At 50.2% G+C, this 23038-nt stretch overlaps 1 protein-coding gene across 5 annotated transcripts in view; it reads left to right on the forward strand.

Moving 5' to 3' along the window:
• adgra2 (adhesion G protein-coupled receptor A2) overlaps positions 1–23038 on the forward strand; it is a 145276-nt gene that overhangs the window by 82593 nt on the left and 39645 nt on the right. For all 5 annotated transcript variants that reach the window (XM_072553877.1, XM_072553876.1, XM_072553880.1 and 2 more), the window contains 5 exons: positions 728–799; positions 2057–2220; positions 15666–15879; positions 18035–18199; positions 22535–22733. In XM_072553877.1, coding sequence (XP_072409978.1) covers positions 728–799; positions 2057–2220; positions 15666–15879; positions 18035–18199; positions 22535–22733 — 814 coding nt within the window. The remainder of the gene's footprint in view (positions 1–727; positions 800–2056; positions 2221–15665; positions 15880–18034; positions 18200–22534; positions 22734–23038) is intronic.

Here is a 23038-nt window from a genome sequence, read left to right on the forward strand (position 1 = left end):
TGAACTACCCTCTGGGCAATTAGGGATGGGTAATAAATGCTGACTTGGGCAGCAATGCCTTATCCTGTGAATGAATTGGAAAAAAAAGGTGTTCCTCCGTGGCCTCCCACAGAATTCCTGCAGTGCGTAAAGAGTCTATTTGGTCCATCGAGTCTGCACTATCCCCCCATCCCACCCAGACCCACCCCCCCTCCCCCAACCCCCATCCAATCCCTGTAACCCTGGATTTCCCAAGGCTAATGCAGTTAGCCTGCACATCCCTGAACACTATGTCTCTCCATGAGGCTCAGTGTCTCATGAACAGAAGTTTAGCATGGCCATTCCATCTAACATGCTCATCTTTGGATGGTGGGAGGAAACCAGAGCACCCGGAGGAAACCCCACGCAGACACAGGGAGAATGGCCACTTGCTGCTCTCGGTTCTGGTGTTCTTGTGAAAGCTGAATAAAGAGCTTGATGTGAAGGTGTATCCGAGGAGAGAAAGCTGAAGGATTGAAATGGTATCAGCAGTGTGGTGTCCCAGCGAGCTGAGGGAAATAATTCAAACGATGGAGCAGTGCAGTGGTTTAATAGTGCTGGGAATGTAAAAGAGGCCAGAATTGGAGCTGTGTTCACGTCTGATGGGATAAGAGAGCTGGAGGAGCTCAGGATCCTGTACTGTGTGTGTTAAATTGTCCACCTTCCTCTCATTGCTGTCAGAATCTCTCACAGCTGATTCTTTCTCCAGGAATCTGTCAGGAAACATCTTCTCCACTCTCCATCCAGAGCTCTTTGCTGCCTTGCTCTCGTTGAAAGTGGTGTGAGTATGATAGCGATTGGATTAAATTCCTGGATATCAAACCTACAGCTCAGCGAGCAAACCTACACCCTAAACCTCAACCTGAGCTACAAACCTTGCATTTAAATTCCTCTTGCTGTTTCGTTTCCCTTCTGTCAGTCTCTGTTCTGGGCTCAGCACTCTCATTGCCCCGACCATGGTACAGTTCCTACTGTGCTAAACCATGATCCGAACGACTGGATCACTCCTGTTTGGGATCAAGGAGTAGCCAGCTAGTCTAGGAACATTTCAGAGGGGAGAAATCAGAGAGTAAACCTCACACAGATCAGCTTGCGTTTACGTCGGGGTTTCCTGACAACTGTATCATGGCAACCTAAGCAGATTCACGTGTTAAAAATTGTAACTCCCATTTCACTTGCTTCCAACAAAATCTCAATTCCTGCTGGAGCAAGTCTATATCAACCCTTGGCTTCAGAAATCACCAGGACAGCGATTAGAATGGGTACTGCTTATGTAAACATGTCACGCTGTAATGACACCCCTCCTCCAGAGATGGCAGTGTCACACCTTTCATTCATCTCTGCTCCATCTCAAGGGCAGAAACAGTGTGCCTTTACTCGAACTGTATTCAGCCTCCAAAGTTGCCTGAAGTTATCCTCTTTGTAATAGTATCAAACAGCAGCCCATTGTACTTTACTAAGGACAGTATGGCTGATGAGAAGGTGAACTGAATCACAGTCACATATCCTGCTCCTGTTTTTCACAGCCTTCAGTTAAAGACCATGTTCGTTCCTGGTCCTTTGTGTGCTGAGTCTGAATTCAGGCAGAGTAGAGGAAAGACAGATCTGAAAGAGAAACAGAAAATGCTGGAGAAACTCAGCAGCTACGGCAGTGTCTGTGGAGGGAGAGACTAGGCCTTGTGTGTTACAGGGGCTGCATAGCTGGTCCATACTCCTCACACTGCAGGCTGTGGTGAATGCCTGGGCACCTTCTCGGTGGTATCATCACCATCAGCACCCAGCAAGCAGAGGTACACTGTCAGAGGTACTTGCCCTCACCCCCTGCCTGAGGGTCACTGTCACATCGCTCACCTCCGAGCCCAGAGTCAGCTGGTTCGGCTTGTGTCAAGTGAGTGACCAAGGGCGAACTGCTCTGACCAATGCCCAACACATTGCAGACCCTTCAGCTGAGCAGAGGGCACCTGAGTGCCAGGGTGAGGTTTGAAGGGAAAGGTCAGTCTCCCTGAAATGACAGAACCTGTTGTGCTTTTCCACACAGTGACTTCAACACAGAATTCCTGATTTGTGACTGTAATATGCGGTGGGTCCTGACCTGGCAGCAGAGAAGGCTGGTACGCATCTCCAAGGACACCCTCTGTGCCTATCCTAGGGCACTGAGGAGGCAGCCGTTCAGGGACCTGAAGGAAAGCCAACTGGTGTGTGGTAAGTCTGACAGTAATCCCACATTCCCCAGGCTCCGGCATGGTCTGTCTGCTCACGTATCCCGGGATAGTCTGCACGAATTCAATCAGGCACTGAGCCTCATGGAGAGATATTAACCGAGCAGCCTGAAATATTCAAAAAGCTGTCTTACTGTCTCTGAAAGGACATGGGAGATGAGGGAGGTATAATACCCACCTTTCACCGCATAGGCATGGCTGCCCACGACAAATGGGTGTGAGCGAAAAAGGTAGTAGTCTAGAAAGGAGAGATGTGAGGAGAGAGTGGGATCAGACTGGGTGGGATAGTAAAGGGAATGTGGAGAGAGAGGGAACAGTGGGATCAGACTGGGTGGGATATTAAAGGGAATGTGGAGAGAGAGGGAACAGTGGGATCAGACTGGGTGGGATATGAAAGGGAATGTGGAGAGAGAGGGAACAGTGGGATCAGACTGGGTGGGATATTAAAGGGAATGTGGAGAGAGGGAACAGTGGGATCAGACTGGGTGGGATATTAAAGGGAATGTGGAGAGAGAGGGAACAGTGGGATCAGACTGGGTGGGATATTAAAGGGAATGTGGAGAGAGGGAACAGTGGGATCAGACTGGGTGGGATATTAAAGGGAATGTGGAGAGAGAGGGAACAGTGGGATCAGACTGGGTGGGATATTAAAGGGAATGTGGAGAGAGAGGGAACAGTGGGATCAGACTGGGTGGGATATTAAAGGGAATGTGGAGAGAGAGGGAACAGTGGGATCAGACTGGGTGGGATATTAAAGGGAATGTGGAGAGAGTGGGAACAGTGGGATCAGACTGGGTGGGATATGAAAGGGAATGTGGAGAGAGAGGGAACAGTGGGATCAGACTGGGTGGGATATGAAAGGGAATGTGGAGAGAGAGGGAACAGTGGGATCAGACTGGGTGGGATATTAAAGGGAATGTGGAGAGAGGGAACAGTGGGATCAGACTGGGTGGGATATTAAAGGGAATGTGGAGAGAGAGGGAACAGTGGGATCAGACTGGGTGGGATATTAAAGGGAATGTGGAGAGTGGGAACAGTGGGATCAGACTGGGTGGGATATTAAAGGGAATGTGGAGAGAGAGGGAACAGTGGGATCAGACTGGGTGGGATATTAAAGGGAATGTGGAGAGAGAGGGAACAGTGGGATCAGACTGGGTGGGATATTAAAGGGAATGTGGAGAGAGAGGGAACAGTGGGATCAGACTGGGTGGGATATTAAAGGGAATGTGGAGAGAGTGGGAACAGTGGGATCAGACTGGGTGGGATATTAAAGGGAATGTGGAGAGAGAGGGAACAGTGGGATCAGACTGGGTGGGATATTAAAGGGAATGTGGAGAGAGAGGGAACAGTGGGATCAGACTGGGTGGGATATGAAAGGGAATGTGGAGAGAGAGGGAACAGTGGGATCAGACTGGGTGGGATATTAAAGGGAATGTGGAGAGAGAGGGAACAGTGGGATCAGACTGGGTGGGATATTAAAGGGAATGTGGAGAGAGGGAACAGTGGGATCAGACTGGGTGGGATATTAAAGGGAATGTGGAGAGAGGGAACAGTGGGATCAGAGTGGGTGGGATATTAAAGGGAATGTGGAGAGAGAGGGAACAGTGGGATCAGACTGGGTGGGATATTAAAGGGAATGTGGAGAGAGGGAACAGTGGGATCAGACTGGGTGGGATATTAAAGGGAATGTGGAGAGTGGGAACAGTGGGATCAGACTGGGTGGGATATTAAAGGGAATGTGGAGAGAGAGGGAACAGTGGGATCAGACTGGGTGGGATATTAAAGGGAATGTGGAGAGAGAGGGAACAGTGGGATCAGACTGGGTGGGATATTAAAGGGAATGTGGAGAGAGAGGGAACAGTGGGATCAGACTGGGTGGGATATTAAAGGGAATGTGGAGAGTGGGAACAGTGGGATCAGACTGGGTGGGATATTAAAGGGAATGTGGAGAGTGGGAACAGTGGGATCAGACTGGGTGGGATATTAAAGGGAATGTGGAGAGAGAGGGAACAGTGGGATCAGACTGGGTGGGATATTAAAGGGAATGTGGAGAGTGGGAACAGTGGGATCAGACTGGGTGGGATATTAAAGGGAATGTGGAGAGTGGGAACAGTGGGATCAGACTGGGTGGGATATTAAAGGGAATGTGGAGAATGGGAACAGTGGGATCAGACTGGGTGGGATATTAAAGGGAATGTGGAGAGTGGGAACAGTGGGATCAGACTTGGTGGGATATTAAAGGGAATGTGGAGATAGGGAACAGTGGGATCAGACTGGGTGGGATATTAAAGGGAATGTGGAGAGAGTGGGAACAGTGGGATCAGACTGGGTGGGATATTAAAGGGAATGTGGAGAGAGAGGGAACAGTGGGATCAGACTGGGTGGGATATTAAAGGGAATGTGGAGAGAGAGGGAACAGTGGGATCAGACTGGGTGGGATATGAAAGGGAATGTGGAGAGAGAGGGAACAGTGGGATCAGACTGGGTGGGATATTAAAGGGAATGTGGAGAGAGAGGGAACAGTGGGATCAGACTGGGTGGGATATTAAAGGGAATGTGGAGAGAGGGAACAGTGGGATCAGACTGGGTGGGATATTAAAGGGAATGTGGAGAGAGGGAACAGTGGGATCAGACTGGGTGGGATATTAAAGGGAATGTGGAGAGAGAGGGAACAGTGGGATCAGACTGGGTGGGATATTAAAGGGAATGTGGAGAGAGGGAACAGTGGGATCAGACTGGGTGGGATATTAAAGGGAATGTGGAGAGTGGGAACAGTGGGATCAGACTGGGTGGGATATTAAAGGGAATGTGGAGAGAGAGGGAACAGTGGGATCAGACTGGGTGGGATATTAAAGGGAAAGTGGAGAGAGAGGGAACAGTGGGATCAGACTGGGTGGGATATTAAAGGGAATGTGGAGAGAGAGGGAACAGTGGGATCAGACTGGGTGGGATATTAAAGGGAATGTGGAGAGTGGGAACAGTGGGATCAGACTGGGTGGGATATTAAAGGGAATGTGGAGAGTGGGAACAGTGGGATCAGACTGGGTGGGATATTAAAGGGAATGTGGAGAGTGGGAACAGTGGGATCAGACTGGGTGGGATATGAAAGGGAATGTGGAGAGTGGGAACAGTGGGATCAGACTGGGTGGGATATGAAAGGGAATGTGGAGAGTGGGAACAGTGGGATCAGACTGGGTGGGATATTAAAGGGAATGTGGAGAGTGGGAACAGTGGGATCAGACTGGGTGGGATATTAAAGGGAATGTGGAGAGAGAGGGAACAGTGGGATCTGACTGGGTGGGATATTAAAGGGAATGTGGAGAGTGGGAACAGTGGGATCAGACTGGGTGGGATATTAAAGGGAATGTGGAGAGTGGGAACAGTGGGATCAGACTGGGTGGGATATTAAAGGGAATGTGGAGAATGGGAACAGTGGGATCAGACTGGGTGGGATATTAAAGGGAATGTGGAGAGTGGGAACAGTGGGATCAGACTGGGTGGGATATTAAAGGGAATGTGGAGAGTGGGAACAGTGGGATCAGACTGGGTGGGATATTAAAGGGAATGTGGAGAATGGGAACAGTGGGATCAGACTGGGTGGGATATTAAAGGGAATGTGGAGAGAGGGAACAGTGGGATCAGACTGGGTGGGATATGAAAGGGAATGTGGAGAATGGGAACAGTGGGATCAGACTGGGTGGGATATTAAAGGGAATGTGGAGAGAGGGAACAGTGGGATCAGACTGGGTGGGATATTAAAGGGAATGTGGAGAGAGAGGGAACAGTGGGATCAGGCTGGGTGGGATATGAAAGGGAATGTGGAGAGAGAGGGAACAGTGGGATCAGACTGGGTGGGATATTAAAGGGAATGTGGAGAGTGGGAACAGTGGGATCAGACTGGGTGGGATATTAAAGGGAATGTGGAGAGAGAGGGAACAGTGGGATCTGACTGGGTGGGATATTAAAGGGAATGTGGAGAGTGGGAACAGTGGGATCAGACTGGGTGGGATATTAAAGGGAATGTGGAGAGTGGGAACAGTGGGATCAGACTGGGTGGGATATTAAAGGGAATGTGGAGAATGGGAACAGTGGGATCAGACTGGGTGGGATATTAAAGGGAATGTGGAGAGTGGGAACAGTGGGATCAGACTGGGTGGGATATTAAAGGGAATGTGGAGAGTGGGAACAGTGGGATCAGACTGGGTGGGATATTAAAGGGAATGTGGAGAGAGAGGGAACAGTGGGATCAGACTGGGTGGGATATTAAAGGGAATGTGAAGAGAGAGGGAACAGTGGGATCAGACTGGGTGGGATATTAAAGGGAATGTGGAGAGAGAGGGAACAGTGGGATCAGACTGGGTGGGATATTAAAGGGAATGTGGAGAGAGAGGGAACAGTGGGATCAGACTGGGTGGGATATTAAAGGGAATGTGGAGAGAGAGGGAACAGTGGGATCAGACTGGGTGGGATATTAAAGGGAATGTGGAGAGAGTGGGAACAGTGGGATCAGACTGGGTGGGATATTAAAGGGAATGTGGAGAGAGAGGGAACAGTGGGATCAGACTGGGTGGGATATTAAAGGGAATGTGGAGAGAGAGGGAACAGTGGGATCAGACTGGGTGGGATATGAAAGGGAATGTGGAGAGAGAGGGAACAGTGGGATCAGACTGGGTGGGATATTAAAGGGAATGTGGAGAGAGGGAACAGTGGGATCAGACTGGGTGGGATATTAAAGGGAATGTGGAGAGAGGGAACAGTGGGATCAGAGTGGGTGGGATATTAAAGGGAATGTGGAGAGAGAGGGAACAGTGGGATCAGACTGGGTGGGATATTAAAGGGAATGTGGAGAGAGGGAACAGTGGGATCAGACTGGGTGGGATATTAAAGGGAATGTGGAGAGTGGGAACAGTGGGATCAGACTGGGTGGGATATTAAAGGGAATGTGGAGAGAGAGGGAACAGTGGGATCAGACTGGGTGGGATATTAAAGGGAATGTGGAGAGAGAGGGAACAGTGGGATCAGACTGGGTGGGATATTAAAGGGAATGTGGAGAGAGAGGGAACAGTGGGATCAGACTGGGTGGGATATTAAAGGGAATGTGGAGAGTGGGAACAGTGGGATCAGACTGGGTGGGATATTAAAGGGAATGTGGAGAGTGGGAACAGTGGGATCAGACTGGGTGGGATATTAAAGGGAATGTGGAGAGAGAGGGAACAGTGGGATCAGACTGGGTGGGATATTAAAGGGAATGTGGAGAGTGGGAACAGTGGGATCAGACTGAGTGGGATATTAAAGGGAATGTGGAGAGTGGGAACAGTGGGATCAGACTGGGTGGGATATTAAAGGGAATGTGGAGAATGGGAACAGTGGGATCAGACTGGGTGGGATATTAAAGGGAATGTGGAGAGTGGGAACAGTGGGATCAGACTGGGTGGGATATTAAAGGGAATGTGGAGAGAGGGAACAGTGGGATCAGACTGGGTGGGATATTAAAGGGAATGTGGAGAGAGTGGGAACAGTGGGATCAGACTGGGTGGGATATTAAAGGGAATGTGGAGAGAGAGGGAACAGTGGGATCAGACTGGGTGGGATATTAAAGGGAATGTGGAGAGAGAGGGAACAGTGGGATCAGACTGGGTGGGATATGAAAGGGAATGTGGAGAGAGAGGGAACAGTGGGATCAGACTGGGTGGGATATTAAAGGGAATGTGGAGAGAGAGGGAACAGTGGGATCAGACTGGGTGGGATATTAAAGGGAATGTGGAGAGAGGGAACAGTGGGATCAGACTGGGTGGGATATTAAAGGGAATGTGGAGAGAGGGAACAGTGGGATCAGACTGGGTGGGATATTAAAGGGAATGTGGAGAGAGAGGGAACAGTGGGATCAGACTGGGTGGGATATTAAAGAGAATGTGGAGAGAGGGAACAGTGGGATCAGACTGGGTGGGATATTAAAGGGAATGTGGAGAGTGGGAACAGTGGGATCAGACTGGGTGGGATATTAAAGGGAATGTGGAGAGAGAGGGAACAGTGGGATCAGACTGGGTGGGATATTAAAGGGAATGTGGAGAGAGAGGGAACAGTGGGATCAGACTGGGTGGGATATTAAAGGGAATGTGGAGAGAGAGGGAACAGTGGGATCAGACTGGGTGGGATATTAAAGGGAATGTGGAGAGTGGGAACAGTGGGATCAGACTGGGTGGGATATTAAAGGGAATGTGGAGAGTGGGAACAGTGCGATCAGACTGGGTGGGATATGAAAGGGAATGTGGAGAATGGGAACAGTGGGATCAGACTGGGTGGGATATTAAAGGGAATGTGGAGAGAGAGGGAACAGTGGGATCAGACTGGGTGGGATATGAAAGGGAATGTGGAGAGAGAGGGAACAGTGGGATCAGACTGGGTGGGATATTAAAGGGAATGTGGAGAGAGAGGGAACAGTGGGATCAGACTGGGTGGGATATTAAAGGGAATGTGGAGAGAGGGAACAGTGGGATCAGACTGGGTGGGATATTAAAGGGAATGTGGAGAGAGGGAACAGTGGGATCAGACTGGGTGGGATATTAAAGGGAATGTGGAGAGAGAGGGAACAGTGGGTTCAGACTGGGTGGGATATTAAAGGGAATGTGGAGAGAGGGAACAGTGGGATCAGACTGGGTGGGATATTAAAGGGAATGTGGAGAGTGGGAACAGTGGGATCAGACTGGGTGGGATATTAAAGGGAATGTGGAGAGAGAGGGAACAGTGGGATCAGACTGGGTGGGATATTAAAGGGAATGTGGAGAGAGAGGGAACAGTGGGATCAGACTGGGTGGGATATTAAAGGGAATGTGGAGAGTGGGAACAGTGGGATCAGACTGGGTGGGATATGAAAGGGAATGTGGAGAGTGGGAACAGTGGGATCAGACTGGGTGGGATATTAAAGGGAATGTGGAGAGAGGGAACAGTGGGATCAGACTGGGTGGGATATTAAAGGGAATGTGGAGAGAGAGGGAACAGTGGGATCAGACTGGGTGGGATATGAAAGGGAATGTGGAGAGTGGGAACAGTGGGATCAGACTGGGTGGGATATGAAAGGGAATGTGGAGAATGGGAACAGTGGGATCAGACTGGGTGGGATATTAAAGGGAATGTGGAGAATGGGAACAGTGGGATCAGACTGGGTGGGATATTAAAGGGAATGTGGAGAGTGGGAACAGTGGGATCAGACTGGGTGGGATATTAAAGGGAATGTGGAGAGAGGGAACAGTGGGATCAGACTGGGTGGGATATGAAAGGGAATGTGGAGAGAGAGGGAACAGTGGGATCAGACTGGGTGGTATATGAAAGGGAATGTGGAGAGTGGGAACAGTGGGATCAGACTGGGTGGGATATGAAAGGGAATGTGGAGAATGGGAACAGTGGTATCAGACTGGGTGGGATATTAAAGGGAATGTGGAGAGTGGGAACAGTGGGATCAGACTGGGTGGGATATTAAAGGGAATGTGGAGAGTGGGAACAGTGGGATCAGACTGGGTGGGATATTAAAGGGAATGTGGAGAGAGAGGGAACAGTGGGATCAGACTGGGTGGGATATTAAAGGGAATGTGGAGAATGGGAACAGTGGGATCAGACTGGGTGGGATATTAAAGGGAATGTGGAGAGTGGGAACAGTGGGATCAGACTGGGTGGGATATTAAAGGGAATGTGGAGAGAGAGGGAACAGTGGGATCTGACTGGGTGGGATATTAAAGGGAATGTGGAGAGTGGGAACAGTGGGATCAGACTGGGTGGGATATTAAAGGGAATGTGGAGAGTGGGAACAGTGGGATCAGACTGGGTGGGATATTAAAGGGAATGTGGAGAATGGGAACAGTGGGATCAGACTGGGTGGGATATTAAAGGGAATGTGGAGAGTGGGAACAGTGGGATCAGACTGGGTGGGATATTAAAGGGAATGTGGAGAGTGGGAACAGTGGGATCAGACTGGGTGGGATATTAAAGGGAATGTGGAGAATGGGAACAGTGGGTTCAGACTGGGTGGGATATTAAAGGGAATGTGGAGAGAGGGAACAGTGGGATCAGACTGGGTGGGATATGAAAGGGAATGTGGAGAATGGGAACAGTGGGATCAGACTGGGTGGGATATTAAAGGGAATGTGGAGAGAGGGAACAGTGGGATCAGACTGGGTGGGATATTAAAGGGAATGTGGAGAGAGAGGGAACAGTGGGATCAGGCTGGGTGGGATATGAAAGGGAATGTGGAGAGAGAGGGAACAGTGGGATCAGACTGGGTGGGATATTAAAGGGAATGTGGAGAGTGGGAACAGTGGGATCAGACTGGGTGGGATATTAAAGGGAATGTGGAGAGTGGGAACAGTGGGATCAGACTGGGTGGGATATTAAAGGGAATGTGGAGAGAGAGGGAACAGTGGGATCAGCCTGGGTGGGATATTAAAGGGAATGTGGAGAGTGGGAACAGTGGGATCAGACTGGGTGGGATATTAAAGGGAATGTGGAGAGTGGGAACAGTGGGATCAGACTGGGTGGGATATGAAAGGGAATGTGGAGAGAGGGAACAGTGGGATCAGACTGGGTGGGATATTAAAGGGAATGTGGAGAGAGGGAACAGTGGGATCAGACTGTGTGGGATATTAAAGGGAATGTGGAGAGAGAGGGAACAGTGGGATCAGACTGGGTGGGATATTAAAGGGAATGTGGAGAGTGGGAACAGTGGGATCAGACTGGGTGGGATATTAAAGGGAATGTGGAGAGTGGGAACAGTGGGATCAGACTGGGTGGGATATTAAAGGGAATGTGGAGAATGGGAACAGTGGGATCAGACTGGGTGGGATATTAAAGGGAATGTGGAGAGAGGGAACAGTGGGATCAGACTGGGTGGGATATGAAAGGGAATGTGGAGAATGGGAACAGTGGGATCAGACTGGGTGGGATATTAAAGGGAATGTGGAGAGAGGGAACAGTGGGATCAGACTGGGTGGGATATTAAAGGGAATGTGGAGAGAGAGGGAACAGTGGGATCAGACTGGGTGGGATATGAAAGGGAATGTGGAGAGTGGGAACAGTGGGATCAGCCTGGGTGGGATATGAAAGGGAATGTGGAGAATGGGAACAGAGGGATCAGACTGGGTGGGATATTAAAGGGAATGTGGAGAGTGGGAACAGTGGGATCAGACTGGGTGGGATATTAAAGGGAATGTGGAGAGTGGGAACAGTGGGATCAGACTGGGTGGGATATTAAAGGGAATGTGGAGAGAGGGAACAGTGGGATCAGACTGGGTGGGATATTAAAGGGAAGGTGGAGAGTGGGAACAGTGGGATCAGACTGGGTGGGATATTAAAGGGAATGTGGAGAGTGGGAACAGTGGGATCAGACTGGGTGGGATATGAAAGGGAATGTGGAGAGAGGGAACAGTGGGATCAGACTGGGTGGGATATTAAAGGGAATGTGGAGAGAGGGAACAGTGGGATCAGACTGGGTGGGATATTAAAGGGAATGTGGAGAGAGAGGGAACAGTGGGATCAGACTGGGTGGGATATGAAAGGGAATGTGGAGAGTGGGAACAGTGGGATCAGACTGGGTGGGATATGAAAGGGAATGTGGAGAATGGGAACAGAGGGATCAGACTGGGTGGGATATTAAAGGGAATGTGGAGAGTGGGAACAGTGGGATCAGACTGGGCGGGATATTAAAGGGAATGTGGAGAGTGGGAACAGTGGGATCAGACTGGGTGGGATATTAAAGGGAATGTGGAGAGAGGGAACAGTGGGATCAGACTGGGTGGGATATTAAAGGGAATGTGGAGAGAGAGGGAACAGTGGGATCAGACTGGGTGGTATATGAAAGGGAATGTGGAGAGTGGGAACAGTGGGATCAGACTGGGTGGGATATGAAAGGGAATGTGGAGAATGGGAACAGTGGTATCAGACTGGGTGGGATATTAAAGGGAATGTGGAGAGTGGGAACAGTGGGATCAGACTGGGTGGGATATTAAAGGGAATGTGGAGAGTGGGAACAGTGGGATCAGACTGGGTGGGATATTAAAGGGAATGTGGAGAGAGAGGGAACAGTGGGATCAGACTGGGTGGGATATTAAAGGGAATGTGGAGAGTGGGAACAGTGGGATCAGACTGGGTGGGATATTAAAGGGAATGTGGAGAGTGGGAACAGTGGGATCAGACTGGGTGGGATATTAAAGGGAATGTGGAGAATGGGAACAGTGGGATCAGACTGGGTGGGATATTAAAGGGAATGTGGAGAGTGGGAACAGTGGGATCAGACTGGGTGGGATATTAAACAGTATGTGGCGAGAGAGGGGACAGTGGGATCAGACTGGGTGGGATATTAAACAGTATGTGGCGAGAGAGGGGACAGTGGGATCAGACTGGGTGGGATATTAAACGGTATGTGGGATCAGACTGGGTGGGATATTAAAGGGAATGTGGAGAGTGGGAACAGTGGGATCAGACTGGGTGGGACATTAAACAGTATGTGGCGAGAGAGGGAACAGTGGGATCAGACTGGGTGGGATATTAAACAGTATGTGGCGAGAGAGGGAACAGTGGGATCAGACTGGGTGGGATATTAAAGGGAATGTGGAGAGAGGGAACAGTGGGATCAGACTGGGTGGGATATTAAACAGTATGTGGCGAGAGAGGGGACAGTGGGATCAGACTGGGTGGGATATTAAAGGGAATGTGGAGAGTGGGAACAGTGGGATCAGACTGGGTGGGATATTAAAGGGAATGTGGAGAGAGCGAACAGTGGGATCAGACTGGGTGGGATATTAAACAGTATGTGGCGAGAGAGGGGACAGTGGGATCAGACTGGGTGGGGGATGAGAGAATGAGGAGTGAGCCACTGACTGGACTCAGTGACCAGTCCTGATGCAAGCTTCCGACGGTCAGGACATTGTTGAGTAATGGTGCTGACCTTCATATTGTCTTGATTCAGTTCAGTCACACCAGGAAAGTCAAATTACATGGTTGTGAAATGGTGAGGAATTCACGATTGCTTTGGAAGCTGGTGTAAGATACTGAAGGATTTTCCATAATCCAGCCTCTGACAGATTCTGTCCTGAAGTTAGCTCCCAGTTTTGACAAACTCCTTTTGATCTGACAAGCCATGTATTAAAGTGTGGAAGTTTGGAGGTGAGCTGAACGTTTGTACAAATCATTTTCCAGTGTGTTTAACAAAGATGCTACTTATTAAAGCTTCTTGGAGGAGTTTGGTTTGGAAGGATTGTGGAAGAATGGATTGATTGTGAGTTTTGTGGAATATCTGGGGCAGTTTAATTCCAAGAGGTCATTGAAAGGTCATTGTTATCATTTGTATGTTCATTCCAAGACTGCGTGGAAATGACTTGATGAGTGATAACTGCTGGCTGTGCTGGAGGCTCTGGGTCAGGGTGCATATGGGGGCTTTCCAATCGGGAGTGAAGTGGGCTAGGAGCACAAAGGGACTGAAGAAAGGCTGTCCGGCCACTAGTTCCTGCTCCTGAAAAACCCTTGTGCTAAATTCAGGGTGAAACCTCTTTGCTGTTCTCGGCATATGGCTGAAGGAGCTGGTCAATATTTAACTTCGTGAGCACGCTGCATCTGCCAAGACTCCAGAGGTGTGTCTGTGTGTGTGTGTCTGTGTGTGTGTGTCTGTGTGTGTGTGTCTGTGTGTGTGTGTGTGTGTGTGTGTGTGTCTGTGTGTGTGTGTGTGTGTGTGTGTGTCTGTGTGTGTGTGTGTGTGTGTGTGTGTGTGTGTGTACATGCACGCCCGCGAGTGAGTGACCGACATCGCCTCAGAACTGAAGCACTGGGAGAAGTGAGGCTGTCCCTCTTCCCAGTATTGGGAAGTTAGGCCCTCACCATCTTACTGCCGAGAGAGCGGGATGTGGTCGGACTGGACCATATCTCCGGGCCCCATAGGAGAACCTGATGGACACCTTCACACTAAGCTCAGCACGTAGCACCCTTGGTCCCTGCAGCGAAACTAGATCCGAGATCCTGCCGAGTGGATCCCAGAGGAGACGGGATCCTGCCGAGTGGATCCCAGAGGAGACGGGATCCTGGCGAGTGGATCCCAGAGGAGACGGGATCCTGGCGAGTGGATCCCAGAGGAGACGGGATCCTGCCGAGTGGATCCCAGAGGAGACGGGATCCTGCCAAGTGGATCCCAGAGGAGACGGGATCCTGCCGAGTGGATCCCGGACCAGACGGGATCCTGCCGAGTGGATCCCGGACCAGACGGGATCCTGCCGAGTGGATCCCAGAGGAGACGGGATCCTGCCGAGTGGATCCCGGACCAGACGGGATCCTGCCGAATGGATCCCGGACCAGACGGGATCCTGCCGAGTGGATCCCGGACCAGACGGGATCCTGCCGAGTGGATCCCGGACCAGACGGGATCCTGCCGAGTGGATCCCAGACCAGACGGGATCCTGCCGAGTGGATCCCAGAGGAGACGGGATCCTGCCGAGTGGATCCCAGAGGAGACGGGATCCTGCCAAGTGGATCCCAGAGGAATCTGTTGCACCATTTGACAGAGTTTGCCGGCTCTCCCTAACTAAGCTGCAGGATGGAGCTGGGCATGTCTGCTTGTTGTCCAGGCCTGGTGTTTCAGTGCCTTCAGTATGTTTCCCTTGAGGGGGCTGTGAGTGAGGGAACCTCCTCAGTGCAGTGTGTACCTGTACTGGGAGGAGCTGCCCAGCTCCAGGCACCAGGGTTCGAGGGAGACACATACTGAGGCCAGCAGCAGCTGGGGCAGTCAGTCCAGCAATTGGAGGGAAGCCAGTCTCCCAGAGCAGGCAGTGGTCCTCAGTGTCAGCCCTCAGTGTTGCAGCCCAGCCCAGGGACTGTGTGCTGACAGTCACACTGATGCTTGGGGCAGGCTGTAGCTGCTGTCTGGGGTCAGAGCACAGTGACTGTGGGCTGTGGGCTGGTGAAATCCCGAATCCCACAAACACATTGGGGCACGTCCAGATGAGGCGTGCTGTGTCCACAAGGTTCGATCAATAGCACCTTCTTTAATGAGTGAATGTGAAATGTTTCTCCCCTCTGTGGTGTGGACCTGGGACGGGATGGATTTCACAACAACAAAGACTGTTATCATCGTAGTGAGTGGAATAAGCTGGCTGGTAACAAGTTAAACTTGATTCCAAACTCTGGTACTCAGGAGGGCATGTTCAGCGATGTGATTTTGGATAAATTTTCTGAACAAAGTCTAGTTTGGAGAGAAATGAAGTCTGGGAGGGCAGTGACAGCAACTTCAGGAATAATCCCTGAAAGGGGATCACAGACACACTCCCAGCAGAGAGGAATTGTTGGGTTGTGGGGCAAGGCTGGGGACACAGGAGGTTTGAAAGGGTGGGACAGTGGGAAGCTGATAACCTCTGCTTGCTGATGAACTGATGTTACTGAATTCTCTCCTGGATCTAGATGGGCCACTGGAGCTGCCAATCCTGCAGTTGATTCCATCCCTTCGGCAGGTAGTTTTCCAAGGGGATCGGCTGCCGTTCCTGTGCACCGCGACCTATTTGGACAACAGCACCAGGGTGTTGTGGTACCATAACAACATGTTGGTGCAGCCGCAGGAGGACGGAGCTGCAATCACTGTGGAGAGCTTGATTCATGACTGCTCTCTGATATCCAGGTATTCTCAACACACTCACAGTCTACCAACTCCTGAAGAACAGCCCCAGGGAATCCCAGCAATGACCACTTCACAAACACAGCAGCTTCCTGTGCTTACTTTCCCCCACTGTCAAGCAGTCTCTCTCACCAGGAACGACACGTTAGTTGAAGTTAAATTGCAATTTGGTATTTAGTGTATAAGGAACAGGGAGATATGGCTCACTTCCATTTTAGATTTGTAATTGGGAGTGGTGTCAGCGTGTCTGAAGCTTTGCTTGAGTGCATGCACTTTTAATAAGGTGTTTACATTCCTTATCGCATCAGATCAGGGCTCCTGGTTTAGTGCACTGAAAAGCAACAATTCCAAAATTCCACACATGCTCTGTCTCTCTCTCACACACACACACTCTTGCACATGCACACAGGCACACACATATACACACAAACCTGGACACAGACACGTACAGACACCAACATAGACACCCCAGACCATGGACATGCACAGACGCAGAAGCAATGTGTGTTCGAGGTTAGAGGCATCTGAGTTCTCAATGGGCAGGGATTTGTTTGGAAGGTCCGAGTAACAGTTCGGTGAATGTGCATGGAGTGGCCCAGGGAGAGAGAACAGCTAAAGGGAAAGAGCTTCCAGTGACTGCACAAACATTCACCCGAAGGAAACTGATTGTAGCTGTTCTGGCCCAAGGTAGAGTCATACATAGAACATACAGCACAATACAGGCCCTTCGGCCCACGCTGTTGTGGTGACCTTTTATCCCACTCGAAGACTAACCTACATACCCTTCATTTTCCAATCATCCATGTACCACCGCTGACAGTGCATTCCACACACCCACCACTCTCTGTGTAGAGAACCTCCCTCAAACATTTCCCCTAAACCTTCCTCCAATCACCTTCAAATGATGCCCCCTAGTGATAGCCATTTCTGCCCTGGGAAAATGTCTCTGACTATTCACACACTCTTTGCCCCTCATCACCTTGTAACACCACTGTCAAGTTACCTCTCATCCTTTGTCACTTCAATGAGAAAAGCCTGAGCTCCCTCAACCTCTCTTCATAAGACATGCCTGCCAGTTCAGGCAGCATCCTGGTAAATCTCCTCTGCACCCTCTCTAAAGCTTCCACACCCTTCCTATAATGAGGCAACCAGAACTGGACACAACACACCATACGCCTTTGTAACAACCCTATCACCTTGGGATAAAGGATTCACTGATGGTAGAGCAGTGGTCAGAATATTGTTGGGTTCAGAGGGTTAGTCCCGAATGGAATCTTTTTCTCATGCCTGTCATGAAATCTTTCGAAGCTTCCTTTTCCCCAATCTTGGACACTTGATCTTTTCTTTTCTTATTCATAAACTTGTCGACTCCTTGGGAGCGTGAGTGAGTGAGAATCAATCTGAGCTAGGGCTGGAACTCTGTGTCGACCTGACATTGTCATCATTTCCAATTGCAACCTCACAATGTCAAAGAGATGTACAGCATGGAAACAGACCCTTCGGTCCAAGCTGTGCATATTGACCAGACCAATCTAGTCCCACCTGCTAGCACCCGGCCTATATCCCTCCAAACCCTTCCTATTCATATACCCATCCAAATGCCTCTTAAATGTTGTCATTGTACCAGCCTCCACCACTTCCTCTGGCAGCTCATTCCATACACGTACCACCCTCTGGGTGAAAACATTGCCCCTTAGATCTCTTTTATATCTTTCCCCTCTCACCCTAAACCTATGTCCTCTAGATCTGGACTCCCCAACCTCAGGGAAAAGACCTTGTCTATTTACCCTATCAATGCCCCTCATAATTTTGTAAACCTCTATAAGGTCACCCCTCAGCCTCTGACACTCCAGGGAAAACAGCCCCAGCCTGATCAGCCTCTTCCTATAGCTCAAATCCTCCAACTCTGGCCAACATCCTTTTAAATCTTCTCTGAACCCTTTAAGATTCACAACATTTTTCCGATAGGAAGGAGACCAGAATTGCACGCAATATTCCAACAGTGGCCTAACTAATGTCCTGTACAGCCGCAACATGACCTCCCAACTCCTGTACTCAATGTACTGAAGTGACAGTGACTGAAAGGCACCTTCCTTCCTTTTGAATTGCAGTCAGTTGATGCAAGGGTTAAAGTGATCTTCATGCTTGTGTCTTGCAGTGAACTAATCCTTTCAAACATTTACCTGCTTGCCAGTGGGGAATGGGAGTGTGTCATCACAACATCACGTGGCAAAGTCTCCAGGAAAGTGGACATTGTGGTGATCGACACATCTGCAACGTACTGTCAGGCTGAACAGGTCACAAACAACAGGGGAGAGTTCAGGTCAGTGTGTGTGTGTGTGTGTGTGTGTGTCTGTGTCTGTGTGTGTACGTACACTGGGGGGGAGTGGGCAGTGTCAGACAGAAACAGAATCACCTAGAGAGACTCTGGCAGCCTTTGTGCAGAGGGTAGAGAGAGAGAAAACAGAGTTACTGTTTCAGTCCAGCGACCTTTCACCGGAATGAGCAGCATTGTCAGACTGAGCTGGACCGACATGGGGCAGTTTCAGTGAACTTTCCCATGGCCATCACTGAGGCTGTGTCTCCCTCCTTCCACAAAGTGGATGTCTGTCTGCCCTCAGCTCGAACAGGGGGCTGTCTTCACTATCTTCAGCTGTACCTCCCAAGAAACAAGTCCCACTTCCAGCACGGACAGCTGTATCCTCAGAAACATCAGCAGGGAGAAGGGAGAAGGGAAGTCAGAGTTATAGAGCCTGGAAACAGACCCTTCGGTCCAACTTGTCCATGTCGGCCAGATATCGGAAACTGATTGAGTCCCATTTGCCAGCATTTGGCAGATATCCCTCCAACCCATTCCTATTCATGTCCCCATCCAACTGTCTTTTACATGTTGTAATTGTACCCACTTCTAACACCTTGTTCCACACATGCACTAACCTCTGCGTGAAAATGTTGCCCCTCAGATCCCTTTTAACTCTTTCCCTTCTCACCTTCGAATTATGTTCTCTAGTTTCGGACTCCCTGACCCTGGGAAAATGACCTTGGCTGTTTACCCGATCCCTGCCCCTCATGATTTGCGAAAAACCTGTCATCATCTGCAGAGCTCCCAGAAGCTCTGCCACCAGTGAGGTGTTGAGCGTTTGGTGGTGTCCTTGCTGTGGGATCTGTCTTGTTGCACCATGATGTTGTGTTGTTTGGTTGAGGGGTAAATGTTGGCCTCAGGACAGTCCTCCTTCAGATATAGTCATGGGATCTTTTCCAACCCCCCCCCCCCCCCCCCCCACCCCAGCAACACTCAGGGAGTCAGGCTGAGCTGCTTCATCACTGAGTGCTTGGCACAGAGCTGGGGAGACAGTTACCAAAGGGTTAAAGCAGGAACTCACAGGGTATACTTTTGAAAAGCGTGTGGGAACAAGGGGTTTTTAAATGGCACTGGTAATGTCTGCAGGCCACGAGCGATAGGTGTTGGAATGCATTTGGCAGTGCAAGAAAGTATAACACGGGCTGGTTCAAACTGGGAGACACTGTCTCCTCCTGAGTGGAAATGTGGTTTGAATTAATGCAGAGGCCCAGCTTGAGGGCAGGAGAGGGAATATCTGAGAGAGTCCAGAGGCCGGGCTGGATGTCGTAGATACACTAAGGGAGGGAGAACCTGTCAGGTTGTTCCCAAAAAAACGTGACTCCCCGCCCATCTGAGGCTGGACAAAGACTGTGATTTGCTTCTCTGCTTTCTCAAGAAAGCCTGAATCCGATTGTCAAAGTGTACGTGAGATGCTTTCACAGTGAGCCAGGCCAGGGCCCAACGAGTTTCATAACTCCACAGACAGAGCTGCTGAACAGAGCCAGGATCTCCCCACACTGTGCCTTCTGTGATTCAGCACCTCCCTGTTCACAGCCAGGGGTCAGGGCACATACAGAAAGTCCTGCTCTCGACACTCTGCCCAAATACTTCCCAGACTGGGGCCAGGCTCCCTGGGGTCTCTGCTCAGGTCTGTTGAGACCCCAGGGTGAGCCATGTGACAGTGCTCCCTGCCAACATACTGGCTGTCTAACTGGAGGTCAGTCCTGGTGTCGTTTGGCACTGTGCTCTCAGCCAGTTTACTGAGCCTCGGGAAATTCAGGGGAAGCCTCGAGGGTCCAGCTGTAAATACAAAAACAGGACGTGGTGTTGGTCGACAGAGTTAGCTTGTTTTCAGTCTCGTTATTTCTGAGTGAGAACGACATTGGAAAAGGGCAGTATTCAGTCAGGCTGTGCTGGCTGTGGGAGGCTCGGTAATATGGGGAAGGACACTATGACAGACCCCACTACCCCATTGGATAACAGCATGAGCCTGGTGTCTGCTCTGTCAAAGTGCAACCCCAGGGAAACAGCCGTGCCCTGGGACCCTTGTTCCTTCAGCCTTCCTGGAGCACCGTGTTAGGATGGGATTGTAATTTGCAGTTGAGTGTTGTGAGGGCAGGCTGCAGCACACTGACAATGAAAGCTGAGGGCCAGGGCAGTAAGGCAGAAGGTTGAGCTGTGTGGGTAAAGGGATCCCCCTGCTGTCCAGACCTGCTATTGCCCAGCACACACACACCTTCTCCATCTCTCTCTCTCTCTCTCTACCTGCTATTGCCCAGCACACACACACCTTCTCCATCTCTCTCTCTCTCTCTCTCTACCTGCTATTGCCCAGCACACACACACCTTCTCCATCTCTCTCTCTCTCTCTACCTGCTATTGCCCAGCACACACACACCTTCTCCATCTCTCTCTCTCTCTCTCTACCTGCTATTGCCCAGCACACACACACCTTCTCCATCTCTCTCTCTCTCTCTCTCTCTACCTGCTATTGCCCAGCACACACACACCTTCTCCATCTCTCTCTCTCTCTCTCTACCTGCTATTGCCCAGCACACACACACCTTCTCCATCTCTCTCTCTCTCTCTCTACCTGCTATTGCCCAGCACACACACACCTTCTCCATCTCTCTCTCTCTCTCTCTACCTGCTATTGCCCAGCACACACACACCTTCTCCATCTCTCTCTCTCTCTCTCTACCTGCTATTGCCCAGCACACACACACCTTCTCCATCTCTCTCTCTCTCTCTCTACCTGCTATTGCCCAGCACACACACACCTTCTCCATCTCTCTCTCTCTCTCTCTACCTGCTATTGCCCAGCACACACACACCTTCTCCATCTCTCCATCTCTCTCTCTCTACCTGCTATTGCCCAGCACACACACACCTTCTCCATCTCTCTCTCTCTCTCTCTCTACCTGCTATTGCCCAGCACACACACACCTTCTCCATCTCTCTCTCTCTCTCTCTACCTGCTATTGCCCAGCACACACACACCTTCTCCATCTCTCTCTCTCTCTCTCTACCTGCTATTGCCCAGCACACACACACCTTCTCCATCTCTCCATCTCTCTCTCTCTACCTGCTATTGCCCAGCACACACACACCTTCTCCATCTCTCCATCTCTCTCTCTCTACCTGCTATTGCCCAGCACACACACACCTTCTCCATCTCTCTCTCTCTCTCTCTACCTGCTATTGCCCAGCACACACACACCTTCTCCATCTCTCTCTCTCTCTCTCTACCTGCTATTGCCCAGCACACACACACCTTCTCCATCTCTCTCTCTCTCTCTCTACCTGCTATTGCCCAGCACACACACACCTTCTCCATCTCTCCATCTCTCTCTCTACCTGCTATTGCCCAGCACACACACACCTTCTCCATCTCTCTCTCTCTCTCTCTACCTGCTATTGCCCAGCACACACACACCTTCTCCATCTCTCTCTCTCTCTCTCTACCTGCTATTGCCCAGCACACACACACCTTCTCCATCTCTCTCTCTCTCTCTCTACCTGCTATTGCCCAGCACACACACACCTTCTCCATCTCTCTCTCTCTCTCTCTCTCTCTCTCTCTCTCTCTTTAACTGACATTTTTACTTTGGGAAAAAGACTCTGATTATCCATTTTATCCACGCATCTCACAATTTTGTAAACTTCAGTCAGTGCCATGTTCAAGTGAAAACAAACCATGTTTGTCCAATCTCTCCTCATAGCTAACACACCCCAAACCAGGCAATATCCTCTTAAACATTTTCTGTACACTTTCCAAAGACTCTACATCCTTCTCATGGTGTGACGACTAGATCAATATTCCAAATGTGGCCTAACTGAAGTTCTACAATAGCTGCATCATGCCTTCCAATTTCTATACCCAACACTGTGACCAATGAAGGCAGCCATGCCGTACACCTTCCTGAACACCTTATCTCCTTGTGTTGCCACATTCAGGGAACCGTGGACCTGTCGACCTAGATCCCTCTGTATGTTGATGCTACTAAGAGTTCTGCCATTTATGGTAAACCTCCCTTCCGTATTTAACCCGACAAAATCCATCACCTTGCATTTGTCTACATTAAACTCCAACTGCCATTTCTCTGCCCAAGTCTCCAGGCTGTCGGAATCCTCTGGCAATCCTCCTCACTATCTGCAGCTCCCCATTCTCTGTATAATCCACAAACTTACAAACCAGACCATCTGCAATCTTCACCCAATCATTTCGATGTGTTTCACCAATAGGGGTCCCAGCACTGGTCACTGAGCAGGATCTGGTTTGTATTGTCTCACAGGATGTTGTTCTCTCTCTGCTAGGTGGCCTCGAACTCTGGCTGGGATAACAGTCTACCAGCCGTGCCTGCAGTATCCCTATCCTTCCAGCTCTGTCAACGGAGTCTCCCTGGAGAAGAGGACTTCCCGGAAATGCCAGCGCTCAGGCCAGTGGGAGGAGGCGGATTATTCCGAGTGTCTCTACACCAATGACTACACCCGGGTCCTGTACACCTTCATCCTGGTGAGTCAGCCCAGGCGTGCGAGAGCTGCTGCTCAGCTCAGACTATTCCCCTGCACCAATGGGTGCAGATTCGATCTGACCCAGCTGTCCTCAGCCAAGAAGGTCCTTTTCTCTGGAATGAGATGGTGGAACCTTTGCTGCATAGTTTTGAACAGCCTCCTGTCTCCTGTCCTTTCTTAAAGAAGGTGATGTCAACTGCACACACTCACGTGATTCCACCAATTCTGACAGAGTGAATTATCCCTTTCCCTCCAATCTCCTTGGCATTCCCAACCACCAGCTGTTCCTGCACGTTGTCTGGTTTG

The sequence above is a fragment of the Chiloscyllium punctatum genome, chromosome 35, assembly GCF_047496795.1.
Source record: "Chiloscyllium punctatum isolate Juve2018m chromosome 35, sChiPun1.3, whole genome shotgun sequence".
Taxonomy (NCBI): domain Eukaryota; kingdom Metazoa; phylum Chordata; class Chondrichthyes; order Orectolobiformes; family Hemiscylliidae; genus Chiloscyllium; species Chiloscyllium punctatum.